The sequence below is a fragment of the Ailuropoda melanoleuca genome, chromosome 2 (assembly GCF_002007445.2).
Source record: "Ailuropoda melanoleuca isolate Jingjing chromosome 2, ASM200744v2, whole genome shotgun sequence".
Classification (NCBI taxonomy): Eukaryota; Metazoa; Chordata; class Mammalia; order Carnivora; family Ursidae; genus Ailuropoda; species Ailuropoda melanoleuca.
The window spans coordinates 112,887,833-112,908,595 of NC_048219.1; the positions used below are offsets into that span (position 1 = coordinate 112,887,833).

The window sequence follows — 20,763 nt, forward strand, 5'->3', positions numbered from 1 at the left end:
ACAAAGACAAAGCAGCTCCAAATAACTGCTTGCTGGGGTGTTTAAAAAAAAAGTAGAGTTTATTCAATGAAAATTGATGTTACCTAAGATAGTTTTCATTAGAAACAGGGAGTGGAGAAAGAGCAGGAGGAGGCTCAAATAACAGAGCAGACTATTTGAACATTTTAATTGCATACATTTGTATTAAATATTCATCTTGTATCACAGTTGTGTTTAATTGTGCCTGAACTATGTTCTACCTGTGTCCTCCTTCCATTTTCCATTATCCCAGTTAATAGGTTAATAAATTGTTGATAGTATACATACTTTTCCAAAATGAGGATTCCCAAACATCTCTATGCTTTTTTGCATTTGCCCCCAGTTTACTTCCTTACCTCCACTACTATATCCACCTCTACTCCCATTATCTGAATAATGGACATATTTTCAGACTCTGTTAAAGTGATACCTCTGTTGGGAAGCTTTGATTGCCTCAAAAGGGGAAGTGGTTCACCAGATTCTTTGTGTTCTGTGATTTGTGTATAATTATATTATAACCTTCATAATTCCATAACACTTTTTTAATTTACATGTATGTCTCCTTATTTAAAATGTAAGATTCTTCAGGGCGGGAATTACATCTTATTAACTCTAATCCTCCATACATATGCCAATGCCATTCCCATGAATGGTTTTCAAGGCTGTAGTAGGTGAGAGAATGAAATTTGGAGTCATACATACCTCCTTTGATGCCTGGCTATGATACTAACTCACTGGGTGATCCTGAGGAACTTACTTGGACCCTTAATATTTGTCTTCCCATGTATAAAATGAGAAAATTCTACCACCCTCACATAATATATGAAGTATTAGCTAAGTGATTCGAATGGTAAAGACTATGATTGGTAGCTTACTGAATAAACGAATGAGTCAACAGAAAATCTGAAGCATACACATGAAAATACTGATTCTATTACATAAACAATTAACAAAAATATTCTAGTCATCAGTAAGAATGTGTGTGGAATTACTTTTTCAAAATGACAGATGGATATGCATCATGTTTCTATGATTTTATACTACTTCTCCTGTGGCTAATGAAGGGTAACATAATTTGCCACCCCTTTGTCATAAGGATTATTTTGACGTGATTATTCTGAGAAAAAGCAGACACAGGAGAAGCTCTGAAAACAGTAGGAGTTACCCTTTTGTAAGGGATATTTATGTTAGAAAAGAGGCCTGTACCATGGAAAGAGCTAATACCAGAGATCACCTGTTTACCAGAGAAACTTTCTGTATAGCAGGGCAACCTTTATTTACCAAGCATTTCCTCTTCTCACCTTCCCATTAATTTACTTCTCCCCTTTAAAGTCCCAGACCCCTGTCCCTTTCTTTAGCTAAGGATGATATATAAACCTCAATTATCTGGCTGCCTTTCCAGTCTCCTATCTTTTGGGGGCTTCTGTACACACACAAATTATTTTTTTCCTGTTAATCTCCCCTTTATTATAGGAAGCTCTCAGCCAAGAATCTTCAAGAGTAAATGGAAAATTATTTTTTCTTCTCTATACTAGTCGTAATAATTAGCATGGAGGTTGGTTGAAATTAGTAGTGTAATTCTTTTTTTTTTTTAAAGATTTTGTTTATTTATTCGACAGAGATAGAGACAGCCAGCGAGAGAGGGAACACAAGCAGGGAAGAGGGAGAGGAAGAAGCAGGCTCATAGCAGAGGAGCCTGACATGGGGCTCGATCCCATAATGCCGGGATCACGCCCTGAGCCAAAGGCAGACGGTTAACTGCTGTGCCACCCAGGTGCCCCTAGTAGTGTAATTCTTGACAGTAGGAAAGAATTTTGCTATTTTCCTGTGGTGATCACTCCAAAGGTGATCATCAATTCCAAGTTGTACACAAGATAACTTATTAGGGTAGGAAACATAAAATATTAGAACTTCCATTTATAGTTGTAAACAAGTGAGATATTAGTGTGCAAAGAAAACAACTTAATTCTTTGTTCAATATTTACTTATACATTGTTTAAGTGAAAGGTTTAAGAGAATAATTTTCCCCCTGTTAAGGGCCCCCTTGCTTAAGAAAGGTCTAAAAAGGGTTAGGTTAGGTGATGGCTTTCCTCTTTTGGACTGAATTGTGTGTTCCCAAAATTCATATGCCAAATCCTTAACCCCCTATGTGACTGCATTTGGAGACAGGGTCTTTAAAGAGGTAACTAAGGATCATGAGGTCATAAGGCTGGGGTCCTAACCCAATAGGGCTGGCTTCAGTTTAAGAAGAGACATCATAGGGCACCTGGGTGGCTCAGTCATTAAGCATCTGCCTTCAGCTCAGGGTGTTATCCCGGCATTCTGGGATCGAGCCCCACATCAGGCTCCTCCGCTATGAGCCTGCTTCTTCCTCTCCCACTCCCCCTGCTTGTGTTCCCTCTCTCGCTGGCTGTCTTTCTCTCTGTCAAATAAATAAATAAAATCTTAAAAATAAAAAAAAGAGACACCAGTAGTGTGAGCACAGAGTAAAGATGACAAGAGGACACGGTGTGAAGGCAGTCATATGCAAGCCAAGAGGCCTGAAGACAACAAAAGAGAAACAGAACCTGTTGACTCCTTTATCTTGGAATTCCAGCCTAGACTTGTGAGAAAATAAATTTTTACTGCTTAAGATACTCAGTCTATAGTGCTTTGTTATGGCAGGCTTAGCTGACTGATACACTACCCCATATCTACTAGTTTGTTAAAAGCTTCCTGGGGAAGTTATTAAAAAGAGTCTGAGACATTTTGAAGGACCAACCTGAGAAGCACAACTGAGAGAAAATTCACCCTAAATTGAAAGCAGAACTGAACCTTACCTCTAAAATTCATTCCATTTACCTACATCCAAATTCTTCCTAAGATCTCTATTCCTTACACTTCCACTGGTACCACACTAGTCCAAGCTATCACAGTCTCTCACCTGAACTCCTATACCAGCCTCCTGAAGTTTTCCAACTTCTATTCTTGCCTCTCCCTTAGCCCAGTCTTCACACACAAGCAAATAATATTTTAAAAACAAATCCAGATTACAAAACTCCTGTTTAACCCTTCAACTGGCTATTAGAACAAACTCTTTAGTCCTTACCATTTTGGGTACCTTCCTCCGGATCCCTCCCAGTGGCCCTCCTCTCCTCTGGAACAAAGCTCCTGCCACTCTAGCCATGTTAACCACAATATGCCAAGCACTTTTTGCCCTTAAGGCCTTTGTATTTGCTATTTCCTCTGCCCAGAAAATTCTTCCTTGGAAATTTTCACAATTTCCAAGATAAACTTCCAAGTTTCCAGAGAAACTTTCCGTATAGCAGACAACCTTTGTTTATCAAGCATTTCCTCTTCTCACCTTCCAAACAGCACTCTGGCAAAACAGTCCAAATAGCACCTTTTTGGCAAACATTTTCCAGAAATTCTACTCTGTTTTCCAAACAGAGATAACCAGGATGAAACTCTCTGTTCCTGGTAATCCAATACCATATAAAATAATATCCAGGAAGAATTCATCTCAATAGACTTTGTTCTAAATATATCTTGATTATTCTGTGCAGGTCTTGGTTTTAGTTTTTGGAAGAAGTCTGAAAGATGGGAAGGCTTAGAAGATAACAGTCATGATGTAGAAGGGTCTGAGAATCATGCCATTCTGAATGAAATTAAACAAAGCAAAGCAAAACAAAACAAAACTAGGTTTCTTACCAGATAACTCAAGTGAGGAGGCAGAGCAGGGAAAAATAGTCCTACTGCTTTCACCAACTGACAAAATGCTTATGAGAGCAAAAGAAGATGAATGGTAAGGCCTTAAAAATTTCTAAACAATTTGACCCAGAAATGCTACATCTAAAACGGTATCCTAAGCTCAGTAAATAACTACTTATTAGGATAGCCATCACAATATTTATAATTTCAAAAAAAAAGAACTTTAAAACTTAACTATTTATATGTAAGTGATTATTTAAATAAAATATCATATAAGTATATGGCATAATATTATGTAAACCTTAAAAATGACATTGTAGAAACACTGATCTAGAAAACAATGTTTAAGACAAATTAAAAGTGAAAGGAAGTTTACATATAATCAAAAAATATGTACGTCATAAATATTAACACAAGCTTTAAACCACAGTTTTATAACAAAAATTCTTGATATTTTGAAAATGTTACTATTTTTGCCCATTTTAAAAATAATTTACTATATTTGCATTCATATTATGTAACTTCAACTTCAAATTCAATTAATTTAACTCATTTTTACAAGGTGCTTCTTGAGCAAATTTTTTTTTCTTTTAATATATGAGAATTAACCAGCATTTTATCCTGGTTTGACCACACAGCATATTGCAAGGTTCCATTATTTTAAAAATTGCTTCAAATGACTGTTCTAAATTAGATAATTTGCTGTTCTATCCCTATTATTAAACTATGAATGTTGTTGTTGCAGTTACTACCCAACTCTTGATACTGCCAAATAATTAATGTGATAAAATTTACTGATCTAGAAATATATGTGTGGGTAAATATAAATAAATTACTGGGGAAAAGGTCAAAAATAAATAGTCACAAATGATCTTTGGTGATCCTATTTGACAGGTTCTCGCCTCTCCCAAATAATTTAATGTATCTATTCACTTGAAAATAAAAACATGTAAAACTTCTATAATGTAGCACAAGTCAGGGGAAAAGTTGCCTATTTAAATAATCAGTTATTATGTCATTGCAACTCAATACTTTCAATTGAGTTGAAGGAGATATATGTCAGCTGGAGCATACTCTTGAGTCAGAAAATAAAAATAAAATCGTTTTATAAAGTGAGCATCATTCTACAATCCTTTATTTTATAGTTCATTAAATCATGAGTGTCATATTTTAAATATAAATTAGAAAATAAAGAAGAACGCATGTGCCCTTTATAAAGAAATCCAGAATGAGTCTCCTTATATGATCACTTCATTGTGCCCTCATTTTTATACCAAGAAATCTACTAGAGAAGGACTCTATGTTTGACAGAGATCACAATATAATTTAGTTCCGGAAAAAGGAATATAACTTTGAATTTGCAAATAATTCATTTCCTATTATAGTTGGAATTTTTAAAAAAATGGTCACTTATTGATACAAATTTTTATGAAGAAAGATGATCTGGAGATGTGATTTTTGTCATTCTACACCAAGTAATCTCCAATTTTGACTAGGTTTCTCACAACCAGAATTCCCTACAACAAATCTGGATGCCACAATATCATAAGGAAGAAAAATACACACACAAACACACACACACACACTATACACACACGAATGCTTAGATGTAATTTCTATGGAAATGATTCAGAGGTATAGTCACTATTTCAAAAAAAGAAAAACATGTTTAGGGGCGCCTGGGTGGCACAGCAGTTAAGCGTCTGCCTTCGGCTCAGGGCGTGATCCTAGCGTTATGGGATCGTTATGGGATCGAGCCCCGCATCAGGCTCCTCCACTATGAGCCTGCTTCTTCCTCTCCCACTCCCCCTGCTTGTGTTCCCTCTCTCGCTGGCTGTCTCTATCTCTGTCAAATAAAAAAAAAAAAATCTTAAAAAAAAAAAAAAAGAAAAACATGTTTCAAGGGGGTTGTTCAGATAAATTTTTAAATAACAGAACATGGTTAAATAATTTTGAAATTTTACTGACAGTATATGTTATGCCTACATTCTATAACTATAAAGCTTTTATGTATTTTGTCCATCCATAGAAATATAAGAAATATTCCAGCTTAAGAGGTCTTCAATATGTTTGCCACCATTAAAGGCAATCTTGGTGATGACAAGGTTAAATCACCCTTAAAAAAAAAAACAGATAAATGTTTTTCTTCTAAATTGAAATTGTAGTAATCCTTACCTTGACACATGTATTATTTTTGTATTTGTTACTGCACAAACTAAAGAGTCCTCTTGTAAAGGTTTCTGGGTCACACACCTGTCCTTCTAAAACTCATCACATCTTTTAAGCAAAGCTCTTACCTCTATTCTAAGATTATAGTCTTTTTTTCCTTCCACACATAATCTCATTTGGAGTCACTTCAGAGCAAAATAATCTTATCACTGGCCTTTTGAGTGCTGTCCATCTTTGAAACATCTACATTATAAGCTACACAGAACAATTTTACATACAATTTAAAAACCTAAAAGCATCATATTTTTAAAAGGTGCACCTGATTTATGTTCTTTCATTTTTCCCCCTATATAACACAAGATATTCCTTGAATGATTATGTTTAAACATGGAGCAGAATTAACTAAAATTAAATTGATGAGGACATTTATTTCCACTTTGTAATGCTTAACATTCTCTCTACATTATATGAGACTGTGCTGATGCTAATAATGGAAAGGGGGGGAAAGAAATTTAAATATACTAATGCCCAGGTACATTTTTTTTCATTTACCTAAATCTAGGTATATATGGCCCCAGAAGATTCTTTGTGATTAAATGCCATCTATCCAAGTCTAATTTGAGTCGACCAGAATCGCCAAACAGCAAAAAGGGTTCAAGTTTGATTGTTTAACTTCAGTTTAAGTGAATAATATTCACCAGATCATAATATGATTCCAAGTTATTTGTTACTTTCCAACATGGGATAATACATACAGAATATTGGCAGACTTGTGGAATGACCTTTTTGGTTCTCTTGATTCATTTTCAAGATTCATTATGTTGCTGTTGTAATTATATTAACTCAAAAATCTATTATAAATCTAAAACATGTCATGTCTTTTTGTACTCTACACACTTTTTTCTTTTTAAATGAAAGAGGAGATATGGGGCAATATAAAACAATTATGTCTCTACCCAAAGAAAATATGCATTATCAAATTTGTTCTTTTTTAATGCCATAAACATGAACAATGTTCATTTATTTTTCCTGAAAAAAATGATTCCAGAAAAGTTAACCTTCAACAGTTTATAAAGGGGAGACAATCACTATTTAATGCTTTTAAGTATGGTAAAGCTGAGATGATTTAATTATACCATTTATGTTAATGAGACCATTCTCTGATCACTAATTATAATCTGGTTACAAAAATAGTACTATGATGTACTTTGCAATTGTAGTATTTATCCATTCTGTTAGGTAATTAGCATTAAGAAGAGCAACATATTGGAGCACAGCAATTTAAGGTGACAAAAATTGCTGGAATAGTATCACATATAGTCCTTTGGAGATTTCTCATAGTATTTTTAATGTAAATTTTGATGGGCTATTAGTTTTCATTAATGGTAGTTTGAGTACTTAGAGAAGACAACTATGTACTATACTCAGTGCTGGGCAAACTGCCTGGATATATTTCATATATTACTGTTACTTTAATGAATAGTGTTATGGCAATTAGAAGACTGATGGCTTAGAAAATTTAGGTGGATATATTTGAAGTTCTTTGCACTAAGTGACATTGCCTGGTGTACACTAAAACGTATCGTATCCCTTTTTGTAAAGTATGATTTGAAAGGAGAATTACTTTAAATATATAGCATAATTATAGTGCATTTAAAATAAACTGGTTTCTAGATATCAAATTACAAATAGAGATGCAATAAGTGTAACAATTAAATTGCTGGATTTTTTTGCTGAAAAGCAGATGTAAACATAATTTTTTTTTTAAGATTTTATTTATTTATTCAACAGAGATAGAGACAGCCAGCGAAGAGAGGGAACACAAGCAGGGGGAGTGGGAGAGGAAGAAGCAGGCTCATAGCGGAGGAGCCTGATGTGGGGCTCGATCCCGTAACACCGGGATCACGCCCTGAGCCGAAGGCAGATGCTTAACTGTTGTGCCACCCAGGCGCCCCAACATAATTTTTAAGTAAATAGAGTATCTTCTGAATCTTTTTAAGTGATATGCTGTTTGTTCAGTTTTTGACTACTTGCATTTTTTAAGAAGAACATGCTTACATAATTCAAGTATAAACACAACAATAATCACGTAAATATCTAATATAAGTGCATTGATGATCTGTATATCTAAGAGAATTAACATTTTTTTAATCCTTGCAATAGCAACTGGGGTTATTTTTCTGAACTGTTTTAAAGACTCTTAATTAAAAGAACCATTTTCACGCATTTTATTTCATCTTTCATGAATGATTTCTACTGAGTAATTTTTAAAAAATATAATGGGGCGCCTGGGTGGCACAGCGGTTAAGCGTCTGCCTTCGGCTCAGGGCGTGATCCCGGCGTTATAGGATCGAGCCCCACGTCAGGCTCCTCTACTATGAGCCTGCTTCTTCCTCTCCCACTCCCTCTGCTTGTGTTCCCTCTCTCGCTGGCTGTCTCTATCTCTGTCGAATAAATAAGTAAAATCTTAAAAAAAAAAAATATAATGATCTGGTGTCTAGAGATCATTCTCTCAAAAAAAAACAATCTTTTTTTTAAAATAAGTTAATACTCTTTCTAAATCCAGATATTTTTAACTGGCATAATACAATTGCATAAACATATAAATCATTAAAGCTTTTAATTTTAAAACAATTGAAATTCAAACAACAAACTAAGAGTTCTTCAAAGTTAAGTGTTCTAAATAACTATAATTATTTTCTTCATATGATTGATTTTATGTTTTTTAATTTCTATAAACATTAACCGTAATAGCTTGAAATAATCATATTTACTACAAATTTCTCTTCTTTCTTATTAAAATACATAATTATTAATAGTAACATTGTATGTAATAAATTGGAAATAAAGCAAAACACATGGGGCAGAACTAATTCCATCATCATTAAGAATTTCATAAACATGAAAGCTAAATCTTTAGAAAAGTTATTGTATATTGCTACTTCTAGCTCATACTATAAGCATCAGTTAACTATGTATTCTATTTTAGTAGACTACTTTAGTGGCAGCATATGAAATATCAAGTATTTTTTAAGCAGAGTAAAACCTTCATGGAGAAGGAAAATAAATTAAATGCCTATAGCATTAAAAAAATAGACTGTCCATCTGAAAGTAACAGATGTTCAAAAACATGGTCAAATAGTCAATTTCTACTTCTTGTTCTTTCTTCCTTACATGTTCTTCCCCCCACATACCTGAATGACTCACTTCCTTACTTTCTTCAGATTTTTGCTCAACTGTCATTTTCCAGTGAAAATTGTCATGACCTCTCTACTTAAAATTGTAATTTTTCTGGCTCCTTCCTCTCAACTCAACACTACACTCTTATGCCCTGTTTGAATTTTCTCCATTAGTACCTTCTATCACCTGACAAACTTTATTTCACTTGTCTATTTGCTTATACACTTGTTTTCTCCCACTGTGAATATCAGCCCCTTAATGATGGATGTGCTACCTGCTGTAAGCTCTGTTGTATTCCTAGCACCTAACTTAGTGCCTGGCTCGTAACAGTCACTTGCTAAATTGCTGAAGGAGTAAACGGATTGAAATTGGGACAAATAAATAGCTATCTGCATTATAATACACAATATATAAGACTAAAATACATATAAACAGAAAAGACACAAGTCCAGACTCTTTTTCATTACGTTACATTTAAAAGAAAGAAAACAGAAGGAGTCTTTTTGATCTACGTTTCTCAACCTCAACACTACTGGCATTTTGAGTCAAATAGTTCTTGTTAGGGAAGGCCACACTGCCTTTTAAGATGTGTCCTCGAATCCCTGCTTTATACCCACTAGAATGAGAGCAGCAACCTCTCTACCCAGCAGTTGTGACTATCTAAAATGTCTTCAGACATTTCCAAATGTTGCCCGATGGACAAAATTGCCTTGGGTTGCAAATAACTTGGGTAGTGAAAAGAGCTCTAACTTTGGAGTTAGAATTATGTTAGTGAAACAGCTTTGACCTTGGACAATCCACATTGTTTGCAGCAGTAACACTGCAGTCACAGTACATTCTTTTTGCATGGTCACTGTGTCTATTAGGCACTAATATGTGTACATTTAGAGAGTAGATTCTCTGTAAAAATAGTTATCGAGATAAACAGTGCAGCATAATGGATAAAAATATGATTTTAAAAATATATCTAGATTTGTGTTTTTAACTAAAGAAATGCATACGTACTGTGATAAAAATTGGAGCATTCTCTACAGACTTTTTGAACCTAGCTATTTTTAATTAAAAAATATATTTTGGTTAATAGTTCAAACCAATATATAGATTTACCTCGTATTTAATAGCTGCATTATATTTCACTATACAGATATTTCATGATTCATTTGGCTAGTCACTTATAATAGATATACAGATTTTTTCCCTTGACACTTTTAATCACAAGTACAACTTCAAAGTATGTTCTTGCATACATCTCAGTGCACATATCTTACTGCAACTATGTCTAGACGAAATTCCTAGAAGCAGCACAGGCTTTAAAGTCTAAGAATCATGGACTAGAAAGCTTGCTATACCATTTATTAACTATGTAACCTGGAGTGATTAATTTAGGCTGGCTGAGCCGCTGCTGGGACCTCTGGAATAAACAGTCCTAATGATACCTGTCTCAGGAGATTGCTGTGAGAATTACATGAGGTAAGATTTGTAAACTAAAAACAAGAATGCTTTATTTATTTAGACTGTCAATTATTCTTATTAAAGAGAATAATACTGTTAGGTCTAGCTGTGAGAGACTATCCTTAAGAGCCCAAACCATTCCAAACACTACAGTTTTTGTTTCATTTTGGAAGTCTTTTATTTGTGTGTGTTAGTGAGTATTTTATTTTCTTCTTCCATTAAGCTGTTTAGTTTCTTTGAGAAGAAACACGATCCAATATAACCCTTCTTTTCTTGTGTTTCTATATGCATATGTATATACAATTGCCAGAAATAATTGACTATCTTTTACACATTGATCTTATTACTCATTTTTCCCTTTCCAATTTAAATCATCATATTATAAAATATTTTCTTTTCAAGTTTATTTCAATACATATTTAAATTCTACATTAGATTTATGGCTGTGATCACTCTGCATAAACATGCATGCTTTGAAAATACATTTTGATTGCTGTGGCAGATGTTTTTGCATGTAGATGGTCATTGTTTTATTTATTCATACATTCTATTACTACTTATTGAAATGTACTCAGTGTAAAGCATCTTGCTGTGTGTCATGAATGATGCATATATGAATAAAGTGTCCCAAATTATGGAGAAGTGAGACAGATTCACACATTAGAAAAGACAAAAAATATTCCACTACATTAGGAAAATACAAAGGGGTCCGGAGGAGAGAAAAATCTCAAATTACACTAAGGTAAAGTTGAAGTAGGCCTTCAAGGGTGGCATTTCACCCATTAGTGTAGCTGATAAATACGGAAAGCAGTCAAGGAACAAGAAATAGCAAGACAAATAAAAATAAGTAAGGCATAATCAGATACATGGGAAGTTTGCCTGGGTGTATCACACCTGACTGATGGGAAACAGGGGTAGAGGTAGATCGCATGAAGAATCAAGTTATGGCTACGACTGTTCTTCCGGATAGTGGAAACAGAACTTAACTTGAGTCAGGATCTCAGGTGAATTCCACAGGAGCGAATGTTCACAAATCTCATTGACCCTAAATTTCTTTTTTTATAAGGTGGGACTAATACTGCTTCGGGTTTTAACACATCTTACTGACTCTAGGTTCCTTTATCCATAACGTGAAACTAATAATGCCTGACAGACAACTTTTGGTGAATGAAAAGTAGTTAAGTTACGAGTGCTTTTCAGCCCCTGAAAAGTTATGACTAAGTCAGGGGTGCCATAGCTGGTCTGAACATAGCCAAGTCTTGATAGTTTGGAAAGTGGAGCTTCCTAGACTGAAAAAAGGTTAAGGGGCCATTCAGTAGCCCAAACAAAAAGTTAAGAGTCTAGTGAGACTGTGAAAGAAAAACCAACAGACCAAACAAACAAACACACAACAAAACAAAGGGGCAGAGTTTTCAACTGTAAAAGAAGTCTGTCAATCCAAGGGACAGAGAAAGAGATAGATAAGGGATTAAAAGAAAGAAGAAAAGGAAGGAAGGGAGGGAAAACTTTCACAAGAAGCATGGACTTGATTGAAACTACGTTTCAGCCTTTTTTCACATGCAGAGGGAGAGAAATATTTAGCAAGCTTTGATTTAAAAACAAAACAAACAAACAAAACCCTGCATTTGACCACACATAGACATGCATTGTACAAAACAGGAAATGACTCCTTTAGGTGGATTATTAAGAACTTGAAAGTTATCAGACCCATTGCCTTGTCATAAGAAGACAGCATACAGTATCCTTCAGTATACAGTATCCTTCTAGACTAAATTTTATTTTAAACCTGTGAGTGTTCAGTCAAAGGATTGTAGCAAGACTAAATGCACCACACTCACAGACTGTCGCTTGTCATTTATAATATTCCATAGATGCCATGACAACCTGCCATAATAATTTATTTCAGGCAGTAGAGTTGAAAAAAAAAGGCTTTTGATTTCTGCATGCCAATTTTACTGGGTTGTTTATTGTATATATTTTTTTCACATTCCTATCATTATTTACAAAGTATATTATCTATCTGAGGAAATTCATAACAAGTATGCAAAGTGAGTGTTAGATATGCTTTATTTTTAATAAACCCTAACATTAGTCATTACACCAAGTAATATTTTACTGAAAAGAATAAAGATACATTAAAAAAACAAAACTTTGAGAAATCAGTCAAAAACGCGTTAAGTGTTAGTTTAAGTAAAGACTAATTTTTTGCCATTAGCTTAGCATTTCTTTCAGTCAGCAGAGAAAGACAATTGTAACTGCTTTGTTGTAGAAATTCTTCTTGGAACACTGGAAGCATCTAATCCCCAACAATATTAACACTGTATTCATTCTTGAGCAAATAAATATGACCTTCTCTGATACTCAGATGGTTCTGGAAGCATTTTAATGTGTCAGCCTTGGCTTTCCCATGACAAACTATCCATATGCTAGGAATCTCCATAGCAGCTATTACGACAGCCTCAGATCTGTGAAGTGAGCCTATGAAAAGTATAATCAAATGTCCTTAGGAATTATATTTGTTATAGCCTTCCAAGGGCTCCCTAAAGAGCAAATGATTCTTATTTTGTTAACACTGACTTCAAACAAATGTGTACATAACCAAATCAAGAGAAGTGAAAAGCCAACTTTCTACTCATTAAAGGGCTGAGTTTTCAACTGCACATGAAACATGCCTTTTTCTCCTCCTTTATTGATCCTAACAGTAGCCAAAATTCAATATCCTTCTAATATTTACATATTAAGCCTATTCTGGCAAATTGCTACTTGAAACAGATCAATAGTATAACATATTTAAACTGTGAAGGAGAACAGAAAATATCAGCTGATAGAGTTTAAGTATTCATAGAAAATGCATAATTAAAGATTTTTTTTTGCCTTTACCTGTGACTCAATCTTTCTTTTATTTTAAAAAGAAGTTAGCCAAGTTTTGTGAGTGATTCTAAGATTAGATGGGTATTGGAGATAGCTACTTAGATATTTACAAAAAGTACAAACCTATTCTAAGACAAGTAATCTAAGCAATTCTATGTTGTAAACATCCACTGAATTCTCAACTAAAAGTCAAAATAGAATAATTTTGCCTAACAACCGGAATAGAATCATATGAACTGATTAGCATAATTTCACAAGCGAACATTTTTATTCACAATTTTTGTTGTCTCTCCATTTTGTATACAAATAAAACTACTTATCCATTTTGTATATAAACATTGACATTGTAGAGGCCCAGAGAAGGCTGACCCAAGATGGGCCACTTCTGCATAAAGATTATTTTGAGTTAAAAGCAATCAAAACCCAGCAAATGCAGGAAAAGCTCTTTGCCTCCTACCAACTGCCTAAACTTACATTGGAAAGAAGAGCCTGTAATAGGAAGAGAGAGCTATTAACAGAGACTCCCCTTTACCTAGAACACTTAACTGCAATAAACAGAACAATCTGGTTTTTCTAAATATTTCTTTTCTCCTTCTTGTTAATAAGCTTTCTCCCCTTTGTACCCTTAGGCCCCTACCCCTCTCCTTAGCTCCTATAAGCTCCATGTTGACTCACTGTCTTTGGAATTTCTTGTGTGTAGATTCCTCATATGTACTCAGGTAAATTTGATTTTTTCCTGTTAATCTGTCTCATGTCAAGTTGATTCTAAGTCCAGCTAGAAGGACCATAGGACAGAGGAAGTTCTTTCTCTCAGACAACATTCAAGAACATGTCATGTTAACTTTAGAATTCTTGTCTGTAAATACCACCATAAAGACAATTTCCAAAGGTCATATAGCACCAGAAAACAAAACAAAAATTAGATGCGCAATTGAATCTCAATGAGACTAACTGTATATTCAGTGCAGTAGCAAAGAACAATGAATAAATAGCTCATAAGATGTGAGTGTGGAGTGAAATTTTAAATTCAAGCTTATACCAGCATGTAGTGCCCAGAACTCAAATTCTTGCCCTAGAAAAGCTTGACAGATTACTACATGATACATTTTAATGGACTATATCGAGATCAGCCTGTGATTAAAGAAGATGCTGACCATTAAATCCACAAGTGCCAAGGATTTTCTATATAGACACACTGATTTCTTCAAGCCTGCTTAAATAATTCCCAGACCTTCACTTCTATTTTAAATTTATGGTCCGTTTGCCCCAGATCCTCCCTGCCCCAAACAAAAAATACAAAGTACAGGTAAGTCACCATCCTCCTATTTCCTGAATTCCATCTTAATTTTCTTCAAATACCAGAAAGTCTGTTTCAGCCAGTTCATTTGTTTAATTTGTGTCTTTCCTCTCAGGACCATAAATTGATTTTTCTAACTCTTTCTTCAATGTGAACACAATATATACACTCTGCTCTCAAACTGCGTGTGCTGACAGTGAAAAGGAATACTATGTTAAATATAATCCATAAATAACCCACAAACCCTAATTTTAGTCAATAGTTTCAAGCTCTTCCTCCTTTTCACAAAGCTACTTAAAATTGAATGGCAACTTGATTAACTTAAGTTTACCTCACTGTCTCCTGAAGGCATTAATGATCAGGAAAATGCCAAAATTCATGAGGAAAGCTGAACAAACACAAACAAAAAAGCTCTGTATCTAGGTAATCAATTGTCAAATATAGCATAGCTGACTGTACCCTATTTATAGCACAAACAACTTAAAAATCATGTAAGAAAATGTTCTAGAGTACCATTATTTCATGAAAATGATATACTTATAAAAGAAAATTCCCGTAAAAAGAGTGGCTAAATACTGAGAAAAATATCTAAGACAAATAAGTAGTAGATACAAATTTAGAGCTATTGGATTTGAAAGCAGAAACTATTGTTTTTGCTGGCTCTGACAGTTTGAGAAAGACAATTGACAAGGTCATCTTTTTTTTCTTTTTAATGGGGAAGCATTTGATATTTAAAGTTATAGGCTAGTTTCAGTTGAACTGAAATAAGATGTGGACATTACATTCAAACTTTCTGCATCTCTATATGCCTCAGGCAGAATACAAGGTCTGGTCAAACAAGACCACAAAAGCTTGCTGGAAAGTCATATGTCCTGTCCTGTGGAGGGAGATCCCTTCTCCTCTGTAAATTATGCCAGCTCTACCAGGTAACTGATTGATTGAATGATTAATTGATTTTACCTAGTCTCCTTTACTGGTATAGCTGGGCATTAGCTGCCTTAACTCCATCCTCTTCTCTCAATAATTCAAAGCCACCAGTATAAATGATGATGATCAAACCAAAGCTGAGTAATAACTGCTGTTCTCTGGGCTGAATCAAGTACACCCAACCATGGTTTTTGTGATGGGGGTTTTTGTTAGTTTGCTAGGCTTATCTAGTGTTAATTTTCACAGTTAGCCTATACAGTATGTTAGCCTGCATTTTTTTTAATACAACTACTTGCAAACATTTACAAATTATGAGATTTTTTTGTTTTAACTGGATTTCTTGCCTCTCTTGCAAAATGAAAGATCTGACACAACTGCTTAATGTTCTTTATGGCAAAATTAAGCGGATCTGAGAGGTGAGGCATTAGCTTTCTCCAGTGTTATCATACTTCCTACCATTCCCAAGTGAGTCTGCATATTGAAGCCTAAACTCAATTTCTACCAACCATCAGTTTCTACCGTGTTGGAACGATTGGGTTTTATTATACCTGACACACTTTACTATTCATAATTATTTTGATTCTATTAAATAAGGATTTGATTTCATAATTCTGTTTATAAATGAATGATTTCTATAGATGGAATGACATACAGATTACTTATCTTTTTGCTGTTTTAAAGAATACCCTCAAAACTCAGTACTTAAAACAATAAACATTTGTTGTGTCTCATAGTTTCTGTGGGTTAGGAGTTTGGGAGCAGGTATATGGGTGGTTCTGGTTCAGGATCTCTCTTGAGTTTGCTATAACGCATTGGCTTGGACTATAGTCATCTGAAATCTTAACTGAGATAGACGTTCTGCTTTCAGGATGACTGACTCACATGGCTGCTGGCCAAAGGTCCCAGTTCCTTGCTGTGTGGACTTTTCCACTGGGCTATGTGGATGACCTCATGACATGTCAGCTGGCTTTGCCCTGAGTCAGCCAACCAAGAAAGTGAGGACAAGGAGGAAGGCTCGGGCCTTTTATGATCTTAACTCTAAAGTCACACACCATCACATTTGTCTTATTTCGTTCATGAGAAATGAGTCACTAAGTCTAGCCCACACTTAAGGGGACAGAAGTTAAGCACCACTTCTTGCAAGAAGTATCAAAGTGTGAAATTTGGATATAGCAATCTTGATCTTGGGGTCTTGGACTTGGTTAAATCATCAAATCATTGCTTTATTAACCTTCTACTTTACCTGATCTTAATATTTCAAAGTTCTTTTTCAGTTTCTTCTGTATATATATTTTCCAAATAAAACTGGGAACCCTAAATCGTTATAATTCAACATCTTTCAGGTTTGAAAAAAATGATAAGAAGTGTCTAAAGAGATTTTTCATTCAATTTTAGGAAAATTACTTCTAAACTTTAGTGAAACACAAACTTTCAGTTAGTTATCATTGCCTAGGTAGTACGCCTGAGGAGCTGGTATACACTGGCATGTAACTGGTAGCTTCATAACACAATTATTTCCTTGCTTTAGAGATGTGTAATTTCAGTATTACTGTAGGTAAATAGCTCCTTAAACATTTGTAGCTATAATCATCAGTAATCCCCTGGATAGTAAGCTGTAAAGTTCTTCTGTTTTACTTTTATATTGCCTTTTTTATCTGACTACAATATTTAGCCTCTGCAGGAAACAGGTCATCACCCTTTATTCCATCCCCAAAGAAAAAGAGGAGAGAGGTTCTCAAAGAAGGGGGATTCTGAGCAGCAGACCAAGTTCAGAGCCAAGTGAGGGAACTTTGTAAAATAGAGGTTGTTTGCTGCTTCTCTAAGGTACTGTCCTTGAAGTTTTAAATCTCCAAACTAAAGATGTATTTAGATATATCCACTGAATGCATTGTTGACAATAGAAGCATTAATAGGTTTTATATATTTATTTTTATCTTTCAGGTTTAATCAAATTATGGTGGCAGGGAGGGGTATACCTACACAGCCATTCACTTGTTAAAATAATTTTAATGTAGGCAAAGTTGGGTTCCCATGCAGTGCTAATGTCCTATCAGTTTCACAGTGCTGACACAATACAGGCATTATGATTTCCCCCAAACTTTCACTCTTCCATTTTATCAGGGAACAAAACTGACTTTATTTTATTTTGCTACAAGGGACTACTGCTCTATTTTTGTCACTTTGTTTACAGCATTGAGTTCTGTAAGTTTAGTATTCATTTTCTACTAACAGCACGGTGGGTAGCAATCATGTTAGCAGAAATAAACCTTCATAAAGCTTTCCATTATTCTATGAGGAAATGATTTTTATAGTATATGTATATATATAATATTCACTAAAAACTCAAAGACGTTCTTTGAAATGTTATAACATATTTTAACATTTTTCCCTCTAATTTATTGTGTTCCTTGGCTATATTATTTCCTAGTTTAGGTTGATTTCATAAGGTATATTGGAATTCAATTTTTGAAAACATAATGTGGGTGGTGAATTGGGGATTGTTGCAGAATTTAAACTCTGCTATTTTTACTCAGATGATTTAAAATATGTATAAATATACTACATGAAATAATTTTTTCTTGTTAGTTTGGCAAAGCTGAGTAATAGAAAATAACCTTATTTTCCTTATTGCCTTATAAGAAAATTATAAATAAATTTATGCTTTAAAATAACCTACTTGTCAAATACAATCCTTGCGTGTGTGCTTAACTTCTGAAAACACAACGCTCTACAAATAATACAGGAATTGTCCAAAGGCTAGAAAGAAACTTGGGACATTATTAAAAATAAGATATTTTTTTACAAGTTTAAATTTCGCCTCTGGGGGAAAAAAAAACTTTAAAAAATAACACTAATTCTAAGAAACAATTTTTTTAAAATGGTGAAAATGATAGCAGAAAGACAGCCATTTAGGATTAAAAGTACAGCAAAAGAAAGCTACTGAACATCCAATGCCACACTATGCCAGATATCTGCAAATCCCCAACAAGATAAAATTCCAGAGTATTTTAAAGATTAAATTAAGTGATGCCAGATCTTACCTTTGATGTTTGTAAAAAAACTCTACATTATCAAAATGTATTCCCATGCATTTCCATTTGATTTTCACAACTCTATTAAGGCAAATATATTTATTACCTATATTTCTCAGCTATTGAAACTGAAATATTCTTTGTGATTGATGATTGGTTGAAACAATCTTTTTTTCTCTCTCTCCCTCACAGAAATGTATGTTCTGTTTTGTTTTGTTTGAGAATAGTGTCCATGTTTATATTTGTACTTCAGAGACAAATACACACTGTCTGTACTTAAAAGATTCCAAATACATGTTGAACTGAACTGAATTTTAATTTTTTTCATATATCCCAAACTCATCCTGTTTTAAATAATAATTTGAAATATGCAAACCTTATTCACTTTTATTCAGATATTTTAAATCTAATTGAAATAAAAGGTGATGAAAACAATTTTTTTTAGTAGAGAATACATTTTCACATCTTTCTCAACTAACCACTATTTACTTAAAAACTTTATATTAGGCAACAGACATTAGTGAAAACAAAACCAAAAATAAACATTCAATTTGGGAAATGATAAGAGGTGAAGATTGTAGAATATTTATTGAAAAGACTTAATTTATTACCTACATAAATGTTTAGAAATACATTCACATTGACTTTTCATAAATAGTAAATATAGTTATATATATAGTATTTATGTATATACATATAATTATATATAGTACATACACACACACACATGCTATCCAGAATACCTCGTATTTAGAATTGCAAATATGAAATCAGTTTTCTGATTTCCTGTAACCAAACATAACTACTGAGGTTCTATGTGGAAGATCTAATCCTCATACTGCTGACCTACCATGAATGTCAGTTTAGAGCCAGCCGTTCATTAAGTAAAGACACAGTTATTCTCACCAAAAAGCAGTTCTTTATGGTATCTACTCTTACATCTTTTCTAAAACTCAAACTATTTTGTATTAAAATTCATATTTCAAAAATCAACTTCTAGTATCAATACCGTAGAAGTTGATTATTTGTTCTATGAAAAGCCATACCTCCCTGTGATCTTCCTAATTGTCTTATTCATCTGGCATCTTTTTATTTTTCCCAAAGACTGAACCAAAAAGAAGGGAAATGAGGCTCAAAACAGTAAGACTACTCATCCCTAAAAATAAGAAAGAATTATTTGTAGGAGAATAATTTCATTCTTTGGTCAATGGGCCCTGTGGCCTTGTTTTTTGAATGATCTGTGTGAATCAAGATATCCTTTAAAATCAGACATAAGCCAGATTTGACTTTATTGTGACAAATACACAAGGCCCTTACACTTTAGAACACTGCAGTAGAACAAAGAAAATAATCATAAAATAATACAAGGCACAGCCAAGAATTAATAACGATAAAGTTTGTATTGCAAACAGCACAAAGTCCCTGATCTGGATAATCTTACAAGCCTGCTTGCTAAGGTTAAAAAGAAAAAAGAAAAAGAAAAAACAACTCTCATAGATATGTATAATTTGAATGTGCCTCTAGTGTTAATGGAGCAGTAACTTTTCTAAGCTTTTAACAGGTCATAATTAATCACCCCCCAATCAATACATAGCATCCTAGCTATAGTACCTTTACACTTACCCATGATGGTCAGGGCTGTAGCTTTTGTTAATTCTTCTTTCATTGACTCTATTACTTCTAAATTACCACCATCCAGGTTGCATCTATTTATGGTTCCATTTCCCGAACTGATCCAATAAAGCTTGTTTTCCACATAGTCTATCGATAGACCTGTAATTAAATTATACAACTTAAACATCACAGTAGCCACTTAAATAGTACTGTTCACCTAGCACTAGATTTGAGGGGAAAAAATAAGTTGCAAGCTTAGATTTTTGTCTTTAAAAATAAGATTTGGCTAATAGGGAAATATACTGGTTTAACTATCTGTGGAACAATATACTTTCAAAGGCACTTAAGCGTTATCTGTTGATTATCACAACAATCTGTGACACTGAAAGCAATGACTGTCTCATTTCATGAATAAGAAAAATAATACCTAGAATAGTTAAGAAATCTATTTGAGTCCATAGCTAGCAAATGGAGCTTACAGAAATTTTAACAAAGTTTCTATTTCCAAATTGA

General features: G+C 33.9%; 1 protein-coding gene across 1 annotated transcript in view; it reads right to left on the reverse strand.

Moving 5' to 3' along the window:
• Positions 1 to 20,763, reverse strand: part of LRP1B (LDL receptor related protein 1B) — a 1,837,899-nt gene that overhangs the window by 504,010 nt on the left and 1,313,126 nt on the right. Inside the window, exon 31 of the mRNA XM_034642051.1 lies at positions 20,260 to 20,409. Within this exon, the coding sequence (XP_034497942.1) occupies positions 20,260 to 20,409 (150 nt within the window). The remainder of the gene's footprint in view (positions 1 to 20,259; positions 20,410 to 20,763) is intronic.